The sequence below is a fragment of the Cebus imitator genome, unplaced genomic scaffold, assembly GCF_001604975.1.
Source record: "Cebus imitator isolate Cc_AM_T3 unplaced genomic scaffold, Cebus_imitator-1.0 Scaffold28, whole genome shotgun sequence".
NCBI classification, from domain to species: Eukaryota; Metazoa; Chordata; class Mammalia; order Primates; family Cebidae; genus Cebus; species Cebus imitator.
Genome location: NW_016107343.1, coordinates 93776 through 114561, shown reverse-complemented (window position 1 = coordinate 114561; position 20786 = coordinate 93776). Strand labels below are relative to the sequence as shown.

Sequence of the window (20786 nt, the reverse complement as noted above, 5' to 3'; positions counted from 1 at the left end):
CTTCTAGTTCTTTGAACATATTTATAAAGCTGAGTTAATGTTTATGTCCAGTTAAGTTCAGCATGTGAGCTTCCTCAGGGACAGTTTCTGTTTACCTGGGATGTTTTTTCTTTATAAGCCATATTTTCTTGTTTATTTGTATATCTTATAATTTTTGTTGAAAACTGAACATTTAAAAAACATGAAGTCAGGCAAAGTGGCTTATGCCTGTAATCCCAGCACTTGGGAGGCTGAGGCAAGAGAAGGGCTTGAGTCCAGGAGTTCTAGAAGAGCCCAGACAACATAGCAAGACCCCGACTCTACAAAAACTATAAAAATTAACCAGAGTCATTAACTGATGATTTTGGAAAGCTCCAACTGTTCTGTTTCCTTCACTTGACTGCTAGTTTGCTGATCTTCACAGTTACCACAGTTGCAAAGGCCCTCATGGAGGTAGGGTGAGGCGAGAGGGAACAAATTAAGAAAGTGGGCTGCATCCCAGTGTGTAATCTTTTCTCTTTTTGTTTTGGTTTTTGTTTTTCTGGAGACAGAGTCTCACTTCGTCACCCAGGCTGGAGTGTAATAATACGATCTTGGTTCACTGCAACCCCCACCTCCTGGGTTCGAGCAATTCTCATACCTCAGCCTCCCAAGTAGCTGGGATTATGGGTGTGCACCACCAGCCTTGGCTGATTGTTTGTATTTTTAGTAGAGATAGGACTTCTCTATGTGGGCCAGGCTGGCCTCAAACTCCTGGCTTCAAGTGATCCACCCACCTCGGCCACCCAAAGTGCTGCAATTACAGGTGTGAGTCACAGTGCCCAACCTCCAGTGTGTAATCTTTTCATATCCATTTGACAACATAGTGCCACCAGGGATGAAGTATACTGCATTTAGTCTGTGGGTGAAAAATATCTAATGAACTACACGGGGACTAGGGCTACTTAAAATGCCATAATGCTCATGGTTCTTAATGGTATTCAACAATTTTTCTTAAATAAATGCTCCCAGATTGTTGCAAGCATTTGGTTAACTTCAAAAATTCTGAAAAACGTATTTTGACCATCTTTTTGCTAGTGTTCTCATTGTTTAAATGAAGGAGTTGATTTTTCAGAGGTTGATTTTATGCCACCATTCTGCACATGTTTCTCTTGAAGGAACACATAGTCAATATTCCCTTGATTCTATTCTACGTGTTTTTTCTTTCTACTCACAAAGTGGCATATTTCTTTCCTCTTCTTCAGTGAGTAAGTCATAAAATTCAGAAGGGAGATGTGAAAAGGCATATTTTCTTATTTTTTTGTGCTATGGTGTTATGGAAGAATGTGTCAGGAACAAGACAGACCTAAGCTGTTTCTTTCCAAATAAATAAATAACATATAAGCAGATATAAGTCCAGAAGTCTTTCTCATTCTATGTTTGTCACTAAATGAATGGGGGATTGGAGACTTGTTTGATTAATCATTGCATTCCAATGCGTAATCTTTTCTCTTTTTGTTTTCGTTTTTCTGGAGACAGAATCTCACTTCATCGCCCAGGCTGGAGTGTAATGGTACGATCTCGGCTCACTGCAATCTCCGCCTCCTGGGTTCAAGCAATTCTCGTACCTCAGCCTCCCAAGTAGCTGGGATTACAGGTCTGCACCACCATGCCTGGCTGATATTTTGTATTTTTAGTAGATTTGTGGCTTCTCCATATTGGCCATGGGTGGAAGATGGTATGTAATCCAGGAAAACAAGGTTTTTGTCCCTGAGTTTCCTGCAGTGAGAAGAGTGGAGCTACTGAACAAACCAGGTATGTGATGATTACACAACTCTGAATTTCACTTGCTGGTATTTACGTCTTCTTGGTGGCTTTCTTCAAATAGCAGATACTGACCTGAGTAAAAGAAAACCATATTTAAGACATTCCCCTTCTTGAACAAAACTGCAATTTGCAAAATCATCAGTGACAGGTAATGGCGACTGGTGATTCAGTCCTGGTGATGTCTTTGGCCAAATTCCAGAAGCCAATGTATATTCAGAAGGGGCAGGGAAAAGATTTGCATCTATGACTCCATCTAGGAGATGTGGCATATAAACAAGAGGTGAGTTGTCAGTTTTGCCCAGTTCCAGGCCTAGCACTTTCTAAACAAATCAGGACCATGGCAGTTCTCTATGCCATACTGCTGCGGCCACTGGGGCTGTTTCTGTGCCTCAGTCTCCAGCTTTCTTCTGCCATCTTCATAAGGCTCAGTAACAACTGCTTCACCTTTAATGAGTACTACACCGTCACCCTAGGCATCAAGGCCAGTTCATATATCTACAAAAGCAACACAGTCTACTCTGGTGAGTAGAAGCCATGTTCTCTGCTGTCCTTTGTTCCGGGGGAAATTAACTAGAATTTCAGAACATACTCCTCTGTTGCTACTCTCAGTTATATAAGACATGTGTCTTCTGAGCCAAATGGGAAGCAAGGAAAGGAAGAGAAAGAACAAGAATTAAGAGAGTGGGTTGGGGGTAATACTTCTGCATGTCCCTTGTGAACTCAAGCCACAGGAGTGAGAAAGCCCCAACCCCCAGATTACTGAGGCCCTGGCAAGAGAGCACTTAGAGCAAATTCTCTGACTTAAGTAAAACGGGCATTTTGATCATTTTAAGGCATAATCATTGCATTCCCGTGTGTAATCTTTTCTCTTTTTGTTTTGGTTTTTGTTTTTCTGGAGACAGTCTCACTTCGTCACCCAGGCTGGAGTGTAATAGTACAATCTCAGCTCACTGCAACCTCTGCCTCCTGGGTTCAAGCAATTCTCATACCTCAGCCTCCCAAGTAGCTGGGATTATGGGTACGCACCACCAGCCTTGGCTGATTGTTTGTATTTTTAGTAGAGACGGGACTTCTCCATGTGGGCCAGGCTGGTCTCAAGCTCCTGGCTTCAAGTGATCCACCCATCTCGGCCACCCAAAGTGTTGGAATTATAGGTGTAAGTCACAGCGCCCAACCTCCAGTGCGTAATCTTTTCATATCCATTTGACAACATGATGCCACCAGGGATGATTGTATACTGCATTTAGTCTGTGGGTGAAAAATATCTAATGAGCTACACGGGGAAAGTATTACTAACCCACTTTATGTATGAGAAGCCTGAGGCCAAAGGAAATTACATGACATGCCCAGAGTCTCCCCGCTAGGAGGTGGCAGAACTGGCTCTTGAATCTTAGTCTTTTGCTTTTCTTAGAGGTGTCCAGTAGGTATTTTTTATACATCCCTTTTTGAATCAGCCAAATCTACAAGTCAAGGAATATGCTTTCTAATTCATTTCATAATAATAATACTTCATATGGTGTTTACATGTACTAGTGACCTATTAGGGAGACATCATTATCGTTTCCATGTTGTAGATGAGAAAGAGAGACAGAAATTGCTAAGCGACTCTTACTCAGGTCCCGGAGCTGCTTAAATGGAGAAGCTAAGATACGAACCAGCATTCCAGCTTCAGAGACCCTGCCTTTAACCACTATACACCTCTTCCTTCTAGTAATGAGAGCTAACACTTCTTACGATGTGCTGGGCAAGTTTTAGGAGTAAATGCTGTTTATCATTTTACAGACAAGAACTGGGGCACAGAGACGTTAACAATGTGCACTAATAAGTAACATAGCTAAGATTTGAATATAAATAGCACAGCCAGAACTCATACAGCTTTTTGTCCAGCCAGGCTCTCCAGCTTCAGAACCTGTCTTCATATGTACTGTGTTATCCTGCCTTTCTTAAAAGTCTGACCAAATTTTGCAAAGACCACCAGGGTGATCTCCACGCTCACGGTCTATAGGTCTCAGACTTGAGCAGTCACTTTTCCTTACTTTGGTTTTGAAATTCTTTTAAATTTCAAGGCTATGTCAATATCGGTAAAGCGTGCATAAATGGCTTGGCAGGTCCCAAGAGACAACTGTAGCTCAAGCAATTTCTTAGAACAGGTTCCCTGGGTCTGTTTTGATGTCAGTGAAAGAAACCCTTAACACAGTGACATTTACATTAAGACTGTGCTGAGCAAGCATCTGCCATTTTTTTCTTCTGTGGGCAAGAGGGATGTGATTTGCCTGCTTTTCTTGCTGAACTTTAAGCCTTAAGGGCACTATACAACATGGGATGCATGACTTTTAAAATCGACCAATGAGTAGTTACTTAGGGCCCTCCAGAGGCCCAACACTGGGCTGTCCAGATACCAACACAGATGAAACCACAGTGCATAGCACAAAGTATTATATGATTAAGAACTCAACTGCTGAAAAACAAGAGAGAGAATAAGAGGAAAAAAGGGATAAATTGGTCCAGAGGTGGGACCCAAACAAGCCATTGGAGTGGAAGTGGGGATGCGGCGTATGATGAGAGGGAAGGCAGGCTTTCAGACAGGCAGCGAGATGTGAGCTAGGATCAGGGGCAGGGGCATTTGCAGAAAAAGGTCAAACCTGGCTGCCCTTAGAGTGGATATACAAACAGCAGGCTGAGGCTAATTTCTTACAGTCTTAAAAAACATGTGTTGGATACTATAATCAAAGGCCAGAGGCAGAAATATAAAAACAGAAATGTTGACACACTCTAGGAGGAAGGACCTTTTGAAGGTTTGGGCAGGAGTGTGTTTGATGGACGTGTTGTATAAGGAAATCTGGCCTGGCTGCCTCATGTTGCAAGGCTGCCTGAAGGGAGAAGAACCTTAGGCCAGAAATCCAGAAAATATGGGTGCCTAGGAGGGGAGAAAGAGAATTTAAACCAGAGTGGAAGGGGAAAAGCAGAAGAACAGGGCATATCCATGCAGAGCTGACACTGATGACTGTCTCCGCTCACTTTCTACTGTACCAGACACGCAGATCTAGAACAGATATCAGATGCTCATTGAGAAAGTCAAGGTCTGTGGGATCTGAATCAGCCAATCTTGACTGGCAAAACTACAGAACACAGAACTGTAGTGTGCAAATAGCCATATAATAACAATTGCAATTTATCCAGTACTCACCATGTATTAAAATCTTCACATTCTTTTCTTTATCCTCCAGAACCTTTCAAGATAGGTATCATGATCTCGGATAATGAAGGATAATGTCATTATTCCCAGACCTAGAACCAGGCCAGGTGCAAAGTGGGCACACAAGAAATATTTGTGGAGTGAATGATGAGCAATAAGGAAACCAAGGCTCAGAGGTGAAATGACTTGCTCCTAAGTGTTAGAGTCACAATTCAGAAACACTACTGTCTGAACCTTTTGTGTTACATGATCAATCTGCTTTGCTTTGTTAAGAAGAAGCCTTAAAGAAATTCTGGGTGGCTGAAAGGGCCCTGGAAAGAACAATATCCTAGCATTGAGGAATTCACTCAGAAGAGATCTCCTAAGGGAAGAAATAGACACAGATACTTTCTCCTTTTTTTTTTTTAAATTGTACTTTAGGTTCTGGGGTACACGTGCAGATCATGCAGGATTGTTGCTAAATGCCCTCTCCATTACATATGCAAAGACTGAAATTAACAAGTGGAATTAACAAGTTACTTGGGGTAACCCTATAAGGAGTTAGGGCACCTGTGGCTCAAAGGCACTCCTTCCCACACCCTAACAACAAAGACCAAGAGAATCAGTATTTCTGGGACCATGAAAAGGGTTTTGCTTTTACTTGGACCACCTGACCACTTGCATCAATCTCTTCCGTCCCCACACTGCCCCTGAGAAGAGGACCAAGCAGACTTGTCCTCTCATCTGAGAAATGGGCCCTGGCTCAGAGAGGTAAAGAGATTCACTCCCAGAAACTCACCCCTCATGTGTAGCAAAACCAGAGCTGAGTATAGATTTTCTTTTGTCTGCCTTTTACTGCAGAGAATTTGGAAAACACCAAAAAGCACTAGGAAGAAAATTAAAATGATCTGTAACCTCATTACCAAGAAATCACCACAGTTAATATCTTGATGGATCTCTTTCCAGACTTTCAACTTCTTTTACAGAAATGAGGCTGTACTATTGTACATTCTCTTTGTAACTTTCTTGTTTCACGCTTTGTTTTGATTTCACTCCCCTCATCCCTTGAGCTTGGCTCACAGGGAGCAGATGGCTGATTGTTTCTTCATCATACCCTCCCAGTATTCGTTCCTGTGGATGACCGTGTCTACGCTGTGGTCATGAAAGCCTTGAACAAGAAGGGTGACTCAGTGGGCCTCTGGCGAAGAGCAGATGAAAATTGCCGCAGCAACTCCACGTATTACATGAAAGATCAATACATGACAGTCTTAGAGGCACAGTGGCAATCTCCTGAATCTGAGAACATAACTGAAGTGGAGATACAGTAAGAACCTAGCTTGTTTTGCTTTGGGCTGTACAATTTTCATGTTGGGTTTATGCAGTTATACACTGAGCTAGGAGGACTTAAAATACAATCCAGATGTGATGTGAAGAACTCAGCGGCTGCACGTCATTACCATCTCACAGTGCTCTACTATACATACCTTCCATCTATAGGAGCTTGCAGACACATACATTCACACCAACACCATACACCAAACACCACACATACACTCACACCCCACACACACATACATACCACATGCACCACATAGACATGCACCACACACCTCACACACATACATACCCCACACACATACACACCCCATACACACCACACATACAACCACACTCACACCACACACATACATGCCACATGTACCACACACATACCACACACACGTACATATGACACACCATACACACATACCACACACACATACCACACACATACATGCCACACACACCACATGCACATACATACCACATGCACCACACACACACCACACACAAACTTACACCCCCACACACACCATGCACATATATACCACATGCACCACACAAACATACCACATACCTCACACACACACATACCACATACACACCACATACACCATACACTCACACCACACACACATACATACCACACACCACAGACACCACACACACATATATACCACACACCACAGACATCAAACACCACACACACCACACACACTCACACCACAAACATACCACACACAACACAAATACCACACACATACATACCACACACACTACATGAACACCACAAACACCACATACACACAATATATACACACCACACACACATACCACATAAATATCACACACAACACACACACGCACAAACACCACTCACACACCATACACCGCACATACCACACACACCACACTACACAATCACAACACACATATACCCCCCACACAACACAACACACACACCACACACACATACAAAACACATACACATCATAGAGGTACCACACACACACCCCACACATATACCCCACACACCATACAGATATCATACACACAACACACACCACATGCCACTCACACACTACACACCACACATATACCACATATACACACTACACACATATCTTACAGACACCACACACACCCACCAGACCATATTCCCACACATAGCCCCTTTCTACACACACATACACACACACACACACACACTGCTTATGCCCAATATCCTCAGAAAAAACTGAGCACCCTCTTTGTTTCATATTCCCTACGTTCAAACTGGAGAACCATTTTTTAACACATGGATTCATTTTGGAAATGGCTCGCTAACAGAAAGTATGATGATTGTCTAATAAAACTGGCTTCTAGTGTCACACAAAATGGACACACTCAGATTCTGAGGTAAGGTCACCTAGAATCGCATTAGACTTTAACGACAAACCTTCCTCCAAGCTGGGATCTGTCATTAGGTTTACTTTAGGAATCACATGTTGGGAGGTGTGTAAGGCTTTCAGATTCCATTCTGTACTGAAAGGGCTGGTCTGACCTGCAGGCTGTGTCAGCTGGAACAGCCGTGTCTCTGGAATCTGGTAATGACGACAATGCTGTCAAACCACCCTTCCCTCTCTCTCCTCGCGCTGGGCCTGGTCGGACCTAATTGGCTTTGGAGGAGGGACTGTTGTGCCTACAGAGTGACTGCAAGAGTGGAAACCAAAGGGAGCTACGACAATCCAGCCTCCATGTGACAGCAGTTGCTTAGAAGCCAGCCAAGGCTAATTACGGGAAGGACTTTTTCATCTCACCTCATTAAAGCCTCCACATTCCATGCAACAAGAGATGAAAGACCAAACAGTGACCATCTGCAAGACAAATGGCCCAATCCCACTGACGGTGTGGTCTCCAGACCCCTCTGAAACTTGCACACCCGTGATAACATGCTGGCCTCCCTGCTTGTTTATACCATGTAGGCATATAATATGTGAAGCTCTGCTCCACATATTATGGGGGATGCAGAAAGCAGGGGACTCCACAGTGGTGGGCTGGGCACAAAAGGGATGGGAAGAGGTCCCTACTCATGGGACGTTACAATGAAGTTGGGGAGGTGAGGTTAGGTCAGCAAGGCCTATATAGAAATGACTGAGGTTAAACGTCACTTCCTCAAGAAAGCATTCACTGGGCGAGGCGCAGTGGTTCACGCCTGTAATCCAAGCACTTTGGGAGGCCAAGGTGGGCAGATCACCTGAGGTCAGGAGTTCAAGATCAGCCTGACCAACATGGAGAAACCATCTCTACTAAAAATACAAAATTAGCCAGGTGTGGTGGCACATGCCTGTAGTACCAGCTACTCAGGAGGCTGAGGCAGGAAAATCGCTTGAACCTGGGAGGCGGAGGTTGCACCTTGACCTGAGATCACACCATTGCGCTCCAACCTGGGCAACAAGAGTGAAACAAGAAAGAAAGAGAGAAAGAGAGAGAGGAAGGAAGGAAGGAAGGAAGGAAGGAAGGAAGGAAGGAAGGAAGGAAGGAAGGAAAGAAGGAAGGGAGGGCAGGCGGGCAGGAAGGAAGGAAGGAAAGAAGGAAGGAAGGAAGGAAGAAAGAAAGGAAGGAAGGAAGGAAGGAAGGGAAAGGAGTCCCTGAACTTACAAATCAAATATAAGCTCCCGGTTATTCACCCTCAGAATTTCTTCCCCTTCTTCACAGCGAACATCACAGCTCTGTTCAATTCTTTACCTAGGTAATTGATCACTCGTTTAAAATCTATCCCTCCGAAGACACTGTAAGTACCTAAGGGTGAAAACCAGGCCTGTCTTGCTCAACCACTGCCCCATCAGCACCAGGCACAGTGACTGACATTCGGTGTCCTTTCATTAATTATCTAACACATGTACGAACAAGGGACTCCTATAATAATGGGTTCATCGCTAGGATAACAACAGACCAAGTGGTGCCGGTTGTTTAGCGAACATAAAGCACCTATCATGTGTCAGGCGCTGTTGACAACAGAACCTGCCTTATGAAGCTGGTCCTCCTATGAGGACAGAGGCTCCTAGCAAGTCAGTGCAACAGAGCGTCATGCCTGGCTTAGTGACAATAGGGAGAAAAAACTTCATAGAGGTCATCATTGAGTCTACAAGCAGATGTGACCAGGACAGGTATACTAAGACAGAGGGACTGACATGAACAAAGACCAGAGATATGTGTACCGGCCTGTGGGCAGTCCAGGGTGCTGATGGTGGGGATGTGGGAATGGGAGAGGTTGTCTGGAAGTTGACCAAGATGGTGGAGGATCTTATCAATAAAAAGCAGACCAGTACTTAATGATCTGCTCATTGTGCCATACAGACAGTAAGCACAAAAGGAATTAAGAGGTTGGGAAGTCAGAAATGTGAGCTGAACTTGTGAATTCCGCATGAGGTCCTCACCATCATCTCTCATTGATTTGCCCTCCACAGAGCTTTCACTGTCACTGCTGAGACCAGAGCCCTGCCTATGCTTTCTACTCTGAAACTGTCAGGAAAAGGTGAGTTCCTCTGCAGCCCATTTGCATGTCTGGCAGTGAACTCAGTCAGCCTGGAAAATTATCTTGTGGGTTCCCTAGAAAAGAGGGTCTTCTTACCACACATCACTCAGCTATCAGTTGAGTCTCCCTGCACCTTGAGAACTCTATAAGATTTGCCCAACCTGTTGTCCCATGCCCTTTGGAAAACAAAAGCCCTTCCCTAAGATTTCTACAAATTCTCAGGGTCCTTATATTCTCAGGGTCATTTGTGTTTCCAAATGCCGCTTCCATAGGAGCTGTTTCTGTTCAATACCACGTAAACACAACGTGAAAACATCTTCCTCAATTTCCACAAAGAATTCCCACTCACACAAAGCCTTCATGGATACAGTAGACTTTAACCAAAGGGGGTTTAAAGGGATTGGAGGTGGAAGGTGGGGAGCTGCACAAAGGATTGGTATCATAGAAATAGCAATAATGTCTTTAGTTCTTCAAGTGGCCTTTGGCCACCACCACTACCACCAGGAAGTTTCACAGGCTGTTGTCCCCAGCCTCGCACCTCCCGGAGGTTCCTTGCCTGTCTTCTTCCCCCTTCCCTTTCTCTTCTCTTACCTCCCTCTAAGGAGCTATATATAACAAATTTAAGGCTGGGCACAGTGGCTCACACATCCCAACACTTTAGGAGGCCAAGGCAGAAGAAACTCTTGAGCCCAGGAGCTCAAGACCAGCCTGGGCAACACAGTGAGACTTTGTCTCTATTTTTCTTTTTAAGTTGAGTTAGAGTCTCACTCTGTTGCCCAGCCTAAAGTGCAGTAGTGTGATCTCAACTCACTGCACCCTCCGCCTCCCGGGTTCAAGCGATTCTCCTGCCTCAGCCTCCCAAGTAGCTGGGATTACAAACGCAAGCCACCAGGCCCAGCTAATTTTTGTGTTTTTAGTGAAGATAGGGTTTCACCATGTTGGCCAGGCTGGTCTCGAACTCCTGACCTCAAGCGATCCACCTGGCTCAGCCTCCCAGAGCACTGGAATTACATGCGCAAGCCACCACGCCCAGCCTAATAATTTTTTTTTAATTTATAAAAATATTCCAGAAAGGAGATTCAAAAACATAGGTAACTTGCCTAAGGCCACACAGAAGACTCCTATTCCATATCACATTTTTTCCGACTCTTCTTAGACTTACATCAAAACTATAAAAATACCTTGTTTTTGAATGACTTTTTGAAATACAAGATTCAACCGAGAACAAGAAACAATAGCCTTTCTCATTGTCCAACAATGGGTGGTCCTCGTGAGCCCCCAGACACTGAAAGACACCGTGCATGCTCCCTGTTTTCACATTGCAAAATGTGTTCAAAGGGGAGAATTATATTCAACAACAAATGGTAAAGTGGTTATGCCTAATGAAACTATTATATGAATGTCTTAACTATTTCCTTGGTGGCTTTCCCTCTGCAAGAAAACAGATAGTAGTTTCTTCCTCAAGGCCGTTGTCAAGATGAACCCTTGTGTAAATGTTACCAGGAAAAGGGGGTCTTGATCCAGACTCTAATAGAGGGTTCTTGGATCTCACACAGGAAGGAATTCAAGGTGAGTGGCAGAGTGTAGTGAAGAGACACTTTGTTGAAAGCTACTCCATTACAGAGAAGGGTGTTCTCAGAAAGCAGGTGGAAGAAACACTGTCTTTAACTTTTTCTTGTATGTGGGGCCTTGTCTATGTAAAGACTGAACTAATCTGTGCCTATGTGTGGGTGGGCTGACAGCATGACAAAATTTATTATTTTATTGATGTAAAGAAAACTATCCCTGACATTTTAGTGTGTAAGTCTATCAAAGCATAATTATCTTGAAAGTATATATTGTTAAGGATATTGGGACATCTGGACTTCCCAGTGTTCTAGGAGTGTGTCCTTGGTATCTTCGGTCTGTTTTCTGAACCGTAAACATCTCAGGATCATAGGCTGTGACTGACGAGGAATATGCTTGCTACTTTCAAGATGTAGTTGACTTTTAAATGGTGTCACTCTGACTCTCCTAGGCTCCTGCTTCCCTGCCATAAATGCCAAAAAGGGAAAAAAAAAAAAAAAAAAGGTTTGTTTCTAGTCAGGACTCGTTAGCTCCAGGCCCTGGGAAAATGCCAAATAAGATTAGACAATGCTATCATACTGGAAGGCTCCCTCCAGGTGGGAGGAAGAGTCATTCATCATTCTCTTCCTTCTTTTTTTTGAGACAGAGTCTCGCTCTATCACCCAGACTGGAGTGCAGCGACGCAATCTCGGCTCACTGCAACCTCCACCTCCTGGGTTCAAGTGATTCTCCTGCCTCAGCCTCCCAAGTAGCTGGAATTACAGGCACCTGCCACCACACTGGGCTAATTTTTGTATTTTTAGTGGAGATGGAGTTTCACCCACAAGGCTGGTCTCAAACTCCCGACCTCAAGTGATCTGCCTGCCTCGGCTTCCCACAGTGCTGGAATTATAGACTCCTGGTCTCTACCTATTCCTTATAGACCCTTCTAGGGTCCACTCAGAGTCTTGGAGGTATTCCCACCAACCTCCAGTTTGTTCAGGATCAGACAAGCCCTCAGTACGATGAGCCTGGCTTCCTCTTCTTCTCTGCGAATTAACTTCAGAGAACCAATGTGCCATCAGGTCTCTTCATATAAAACTGACCAGTGCCTCTGAAACCACAGAAACAGAGTTGGGGCTTTGGGCCAGGCACCTTTCCACTAACTTTAAAGCAGGGATGGCCATCCTCAAGTCTGGATGGGATCTAGTTTTTACAAGCCCTTGAAATTAGCAAGAAGAAAATAAAATTGTGCCATTCTGGATCATATTTGCACTGATTAACCTAATCTATTAAAGACATGAATACATTCAGGAGGAGACTACCCACCCCAACAACAAGAGCAGCAGTTGGAGAAATTCAGTAGGTCTCCACCTCATCTCATAGAACTATGCAGACTTCAGAGTAGAAAGTGTTTCTTCCTTATTTTTGTTACTTAACCCTCTGTGTCCCCCAGCTTTCTCCCTCCTCTGAAAACACTTGGCACTGGAGAAGGGTTGATTGAATTCTGCTCGTGAATCTGGCTCTAGCATTCCATCAGATTACCCTCCTTTCTCGAGGGGACACCCACCACCCAACAGAGGTCCTGATGCCATTTTCCAATGCCAACCATACCCTCAACCGTCTTTCCAGTGTCAATCATACCCTTACCCGCCAAGATTCTCCAGAGCTCAGTCTTCAAGCCTTTCTCTGTGATTATACCCGAGAATATTGGAATCAACAGCCTGGCCAGCCGAGTCTTCAGCAGCCCCATCACAGATGCCATTGATATCCTGCTTGCTTTTCTCACCAGCAAACTTCTCTTCTAAAGGGTAACTAGGGAAACAACTGTTTCTGCCTCCACTGCATTCTCTTACATTCAGTTCCAAGCTGGTGCTGGACATGTGTGTAAATAAAGCCTTTACATTCTCAAATGTGCAAGTCTACTGCCTCTGCTTCAGACCAAAACGAAGACCTGGAGGCATTCGTTGGCAGGCATGGGTCACACAGATGTTCATCTGGATCTTTCAGGATACATATTACGCTTTTTGTAAACATTTAGATCTGGCCAGAATGTAGTCACCTAGAGTTCTCCCTAACAGTTTAACAAGTTGGCAGCCAATTCCACAGCCAATCTCAACTTTTGTTCATTGCCAAATTATTCCCCTGCACCCCCTGAGTTTCTGTGGGAAGGATCCTTCCTTGCTTTCAAGATGATCTCAGATTTCTGACCAAACCTACTCAGGTTACAAGGAATTTCTGTGACTCATGTGACTCAAGAAGGAAAGGAGAAAGAAAAAATAGTTCTGAGCTTCCCATTTATCCACACCAGTAGGTTTTGAAGGGCAAGAGGAGAGGAATGAAGCATGTCTGAGCAGCCAATACAGAAAAAGAAATGATGCTAGAAAGGCGTTTTTGTCACAACAAATAAATTATACTTTAAACAAGAATAATGAGTGTGTTCAATTCAAATATAAGTCTTCAGTGAGTTAAGTTAAAACACAGGGAATTTTGTCTAATTGTATGTATTTGTGTGTGAGTATTAAAGAACCAATCAAATGGTGTGTGTGTGTTTTCAAGACCAGACTTCACGGCAAAATTATCTCAATTTTCATTTCCCTCAAGTGCAAACTTGTCATTTTCCCCCTAATAGTAATTTCCATTAAGAAATGGGCAAAATAGGCTGAGCACAGTGGCTCATGCCTATAATCCCAGCATTTTGGGAGGCCAAGGCGAGTGAGGTCAGGAGTTCAAGACCAGCCTGGCCAAGATGGTGAAACCCTGTTGTATTTTGTAAAAATACAAAAATTAGCCGGGCATGGTGGCAGGCACCTGTAATCCCAGCTACTCAGGAGGCTGAGGCAGGAGAATGAATCGCTCGGACCCAGGCAGCAGACATTGCAGTGCGCGGAGATCACGCCACTGCACTCCAGCCTGGGCAACAAAGTGAGACTCTATCTCAAAAAAAAAGAAAGAAAAAAATGGGCAAAATATGTTTGTGTGTATAGGCAGTGTTGTTAACCCACAATGCCTCAGAGTCAGCCCTGCCCTTAACTGGCTGAAGGATGTGGGATAACAACACCTGCTTCTATACATATATATTTGTGTAAAGGGACCACTGCAACAGGGTCTTTCAGTGAGAGAGAGAGATTGAACTCAACTCCCTATTTAAGATATGCATAATGCAATGCACAAATGGAAGGAAACGTGGTATTTCCAGGAATAAGCTTGTAATAAGCAACAAAGTTTTCTTTTAATAATGATGCTAAATTCCAGGATGCCAATTCTTTGCTGATTCCTAAAATTGTGCACCTTGTAAGAATTCCAATTCTACTCTTTGCTCTCCACTTAGGATACCTTGATGATACCTATCACTCTCTGGTGTTTGTAACTGAAATATAATATGTGTCCTATGTAAATACACAGTCTGGTTAGTCATATATGCTTGCTTAAGTAACTGCCTAAGAGACGGGTTGGTTGTGATTCTTTTGGAGCATCCAAAAATACCAGAAGAAACTAAACAACTAATTTTCCTAAGATTATTGATCTACTAATGTGGGGGCTCAGGGAAGTAGCGTGCTCCTAATCTCTTCTGAAATGCTTCCCCATAGTTGACTCCACATCAGCTCTGATGCAAGAACAACAAGTGGCCCCAGCCAAAAGGCTGAGTCATTTTGTGGGATGAGGAAAAGCCTACAAATGTTCATTTACTAAGCATTTACCTTATGCTTCATTACTGTTGCTACAAAATACCATAAGAAAGATCCTAAATTTTGTATCCCAAAAGTTGCTGCTTTTGTTAACATTTCCAACATCTCTCCTAAAAAAAAAAAAAAAAAAAAAAAAAAAAAAATATATATATATATATATATGGAATTTTACTGCAGTGTAATTCATAAAAACAGCACTTTTCTGATCTAGGTAATAGCTATCCCTTGTTGCTTCAGGCTAATTTATCAACAAATATTTACTTAGCACCACACCAGATATCGTTCTGGGCTCTGGAGCAAAACAAAGATCTCTGCCCCAGCGCATCATCATTGCATCATTCCCTCACAAAGCTATGCATTCAGAAACACCTTCTATGTGCTAACGCTGCTACATGCTCTCGCATGTACATGCCACATGTGAAGTCCTCACAAAAATGCACTGCCCTGAACGTTGCCTGATTATTATCACATTCTTAAAAGTTAAAAAAATTCAGGCTGAGCATGGTGGCTCATGCCTGTAATTCCAGCACTTTGGGAGGCCGAGGCGGGTGGATCACATAAGGTCAGGAGTGTGAGACCAGCCTGGCCAACATGGAGAAACCCTGTCTCCACAAAAATACAAAAATTAGCCAGGTGTGGTGATGCATGCCTGTAGTTGCAGATACACAGGAGGCTGAGGGAGGAGAATTAAACCCGGGAGGCACAGGTTGCAGTGAGCCGAGATTCCACCACTGCACTCCAACCTTCATGACAGAGCTAGACTCTGTCTCTAAATAAATAAACAAAGTAGTAAGTAAGATAGAAAATTGAAGTTTGGAGAATTTCTGCGACTGGCCTCGATCACAGAGCTAGTGAAAGGCAGTGCAGGAGTACAGACCTGCTCCAAGGACTGTGCTCTCCCATTTAACCACAACGTCTCAAAGTCAGCCCTGCCCTTACCTGACTGAAGGATGTGGGATAACAACACCTGTCCCGCTTCACTGAGTTAGTTTGTAATAATAACAGTAGCATTAATAGTAGTAGTAATAACTGCTCAATAAATGATAGCTGCTGTTATAATGTGTCTTACGCATCTCTTTGAGTTTATACTACTTGGAGTTTGTTGAGTTTCCTGTATCTGACATCGAATTTGGAGCCTGGGCAACACAGTGAGACCCCATCTCTACGAAAGAAGATTAAAAATTAGCCAGATTTGGTACTCCTGTAGTCCTAGCTACTAGAGAGACTGAGGCAGGAGGATCACAGGAGTCCAGAAGTTTGAGGCTGCAATGAGCTATGATGGTGCCACTACTGCACCCCAGCCCGGGTGACACAGCAAGACCCTGTCTCAAAAAATAAATAAAAAATTTAAAAAAAAAAAAAGGTAAGCTTTTTAAAAACTTTTTTTTTTTTTTCAGACAGAGTCTCACTCTGTCATCCAGACTGGAGGGTAGTGGCCCATCTCAGCTCACTACAACCTCCAACTCCTGAGTTCAGGCAATTTTCCTGCCTCAGCCTCCCAAGTAGCTGGGACTACAGGTGACCACCACCATCCCCAGCTCATTTTTGTATTTTTAGCAGAGACGGGGTTTCACTGTGTTAGCCAGGCTGGTCTCAAACTCCTGACCTCAGGTGATCTGCCTGCCTCAGCCTCCCAATGTGCTGGGATTACAGGTGTGAGCCATGCACTGGCCCTGAAAATCTTTTTTGTTGAGGTAAAATATATATATATAATTTACCATCTTTACCATTTTTAAGCGTACAATTTTGTGGTAACAAATATATTTATATTCTTTTATTCCCTTCATCCTCCTCACTTCCCCCACTTCCCAGCCTCCAGTAACCACCAATCTACTTTCTATCTTCATGAGATCCACTTTTTTTGGCTTCCACGTATGAATGAAAACATGCTATTATGTGTCTTTCTGTGCTTGGTTTAATTCACTTAATATAATGGCCTCCAATTTCATCCATGTTGCTGCAAGTAACAGAAGTTTGTCCTTTTGGGGGCTGAGTAATATTCCATCATGTGTGTAGATGCTCATTATCTTTATTCACTCAACTATTGATGGGCACTTAGGTTGAGTCCATATTTTGGGTATTGTGAATAGTGCTGCAATAAACATAAGAGTACAGATATCTCTTTGATATGCTGAATTCCTTTCTTTTGGATATGTGTCTAGAAGTAGAATTGCTGGATCACATGGTAGTTCTATTTTTAGTTTTTTGACAAACCTCCATACTGTTCTCCATAGTGGCTGTACTAATTCACATTCCCACTAACAGTGTATGAGGATCCCCTTTCTCTGACATCCTTTCCAGCATCTGTGAGTGCCTTTCTCTTTGATCAAGCCATTTTAAGTGAGGTGAGATGATATCACATTATGATATTGATTTGTATGTCTCTGATGATTCACTGAACACCTTTTTATACCTGTTGGCAATTTATATGTCTCCTTTTGAGAAATGTCTGTTCAAATTTTTTGCCCGTTACTAAATTTGATTTTTTTTAACTATTGAGTTGCTTAAGCTGCTTATATATTCTTATTATTGATCCCTTGTCAGATGAATAGTTTGCATATATTTTCTCCCATTCTATGGATTGTCTATTCACTTTGTTAATTGTCTCCTCTGCTGTACAGAAGCTTTTTAGCTTGACGTAATCCCAGTTGTCTATTTTTGCTTTGGTTGCCTGTGCTTCTGAGGTCTTACACAAGAAATCTTTGCCCAGACCAACATCTCAAAGTATTTTCCCAATGCTTTCGTCTAGTAGTTTCATGGTTTCAGGTGTTAGATCCAACTCTTTAATCCATTTTGATTTGATTTTTTTGTATATTGAGAGATGGGGTCTAGTTTCATTCTTCTGCATATAGTTATCCCGTTTCCCAGCACTGTTTATTGAAAAGACTGTACTTTTCCCATTGTAAGTTTTTGGTGCTTTTGTCAAAGATAAGTTGGTTATAAATGCATGAATTTACAACTGGGTTCTCTAATCTGTTCCACTGGTTTATGTGTCTGCTTTCAATATTAGACAGATTAATGAGGCAGAAAATTAACAAGGATATTCAGGACTTCAACTCGGCTCTGAACCAAGCAGACCTAATAGACATCTACAGAACTCTCCATCCCAAATTGACAGAATATACATTCTTCTCAGCACCACATCACACTTATTCTAAAATTGACCACATAATTGGAAGCAAAACACTCCTCTGCAAATGCAAAATAACAGAAATCATAACAAACAGTGTCTCTGACAACAGTGAAATCAAACTAGAACTCATGATTAAGAAACACACTCAAAACTGCAAAACTACATGGAAACTGAACAACCTGCTCCTGAATGACTACTGGGTAAATAACAAAATTAAGGCAGAAATAAATAAGTTATTTGAAACCAATGAGAACAAAGACACAATGTACCAGAATCTGAGACACATGTAAAGCCATGTTTAAAGGGAAATTTATAGCACCAAATGTCCACAGCAGAAAGCAAGAAAAATCTAAAATTGACACCCTAACATCACAATTAAAAGAACTAGAGAAGCAAGAGCAAACAAATTCAAAAGCTAGCAGAAGACAAGATCAGAGCAGAACTGAAGGAGACAGAGATACAAAAAACCCTTCAAAAAAATCAATGAATCCAGGAGCTGGTTTTTTGAAAAGATTAGCAAAATACATAGACCACTAGCCAGACTAATAAAGAAAAAAAGAGAGAAGAATCAAATAAACACAATAAAAAATGATAAAGGGGTATCACCACTGATCCCACAGAAACACAAACTACCATCACAGAATACTATAAACACCTCTATGCAAATAAACTAGAAAATCTAGAAGAAGGCCGGGCGTGGTGGCTCACGCCTGTAATCCCAGCACTTTTGGAGGCCGAGGCGGGTGGATCACGAGGTCAAGAGATCGAGACCATCCTGGTCAACATGGCGAAACCCCGTCTCTACTAAAAAAATACAAAAAATTAGCTGGGCATGGTGGCACGTGCCTGTAATCCCAGCTACTAAGGAGGCTGAGGCAGGAGAATTGCCTGAATCCAGGAGGCGGAGGTTGCGATGAACTGAGATCGCGCCATTGCACTCCAGCCTGGGTAACAAGAGCGAAACTCCGTCTCAAAAAAAAAAAAAAAATCTAGAAGAAATTAATACATTCCTGAATACATACACTCTCCCAAGACTAAACCAGGAAGCAATTGAATCCCTGAATAGATCAATAACAAATTCTGAAATTGAGGCACTAATAGCCTAACAATGAAAAAAGTCCAACATAGAATCACAGCCGAATTCTACCAGAAGTACAGAGGGGCTGGTACCATTCCTTCTGAAATTATCCCTAGCAATAGAAAAACAGGGACTCCTCCCTAACTCATTTTATGAGGACAGCATCACCCTGATACCAAAACCTGGCACAGACACAAAAATAACAACAACAAAAAATTCAGACCAATATCCCTGATGAACACCGATGCAAAAATCCTCAATAAAATACTGGCAAACTGAATCCAGCAGCACATCAAAAAACTTATCCACCATGATCAAGTCGGCTTCATCCCTGGGATGCAAGGCTGGTTCAACATACACAAATCAATAAATGTAATCCATCACATAAACAGAACCAATGACAAAAACCACGATTATCTCAATAGATGCAGAAAAGGCCTTCGAGAAAATTCAATACCCCTTCATGCTAAAAACTCTCAACAAACTAGGTATTGATGTAACATATCTCAAAATAATAAGAGCTATTTATGACAAACACATAGCCAATATCATACTAAATGGGCAAAAGCTGGAAGCATTTCCTTTGAAAACCGGCTCAAGACAAGGATGCCTTATCTCACCACTCCTATTCAACATAGTATAGGAAGTTCTGGCCAGAGCAATCAGGCAAGAGAAAGAAATAACATGTATTCAAGTAGAAAAAGAGGAAGTCAAATTATCTGTTTGCAGATGACATGATTGTATATTTTGAAAACCTCATCATCTCAGCCCACAATCTCCTTAAGCTGATAAGCAACTTCAGCTAAGTCTCAGGATACAAAATATGCAAAAATCACAAGCATTTGTATACACCAATAACAGACAAACAGAGAGGCAAATCATGAGTGAAATCCCATTCACAATTGCTACAAAGAAAATAAAATGCCTAGGAATACAACTTACAAAGGATGTAAAGGATTTCTTCAAGGAGTACTAAAAACCACTGCTCAAGGAAATAAGAGAGGACAAAAACAAATGGAAAAACATTCCATGCTTATGGATAGGAAGAATCAGTATCGTGAAAATGGCCAAACTACCCAAGTAATTTGTGATTCAATGCTATCCCCATCAAGCTACCATTGACTTTCTTCACAGAATTGGAAAAAAGTACTTCAAGTTTCAGATGGAACCAAAAAACAGCCCATATGGCCAAGAAAATCCTAAGCAAAAAAAACAAAGCTGGAGGCATCACACTACCTCACTTCAAACTATACTACAAGGTTACAGTAACCAAACAGCATGGTACTGGTACCAGAACAGATATATAGGCCAATGGAACAGAACAGAGGCCTCAGAAATAACACCACACATCTACAACCATCTGATCTTTGACAAACCTGACAAAAACAAGCAATAGGAAAATGATTCCTTATTTAATAAATGGTGTTGGGAAAACTGGCTAGCCATATGCAGAAAACTGAAATTGGACCCCTTCATTACACCTTATACAAAAATTAACTCAAGTTGGATTAAAGACTTAAATGTAAAACCTAAAACCATAAAAA

General features: G+C 42.4%; 1 protein-coding gene and 1 long non-coding RNA gene across 2 annotated transcripts in view; one reads left to right on the top strand and one right to left on the bottom strand.

The window, feature by feature from the left end:
• The window catches only part of LOC108300512, a 91254-nt gene that overhangs the window by 51813 nt on the left and 18655 nt on the right, over positions 1–20786 (bottom strand). The gene's annotated exons all lie outside the window — the stretch shown is intronic.
• PLET1 (placenta expressed transcript 1) lies at positions 1854–13783 on the top strand. Its single transcript, XM_017523265.2, has 4 exons — positions 1854–2306; positions 6083–6284; positions 9730–9797; positions 12975–13783. Exons 1-4 carry the CDS (start codon positions 2123–2125, stop codon positions 13148–13150), a joined length of 630 nt encoding a protein of 209 aa, XP_017378754.1. The 5' UTR covers positions 1854–2122; the 3' UTR covers positions 13151–13783.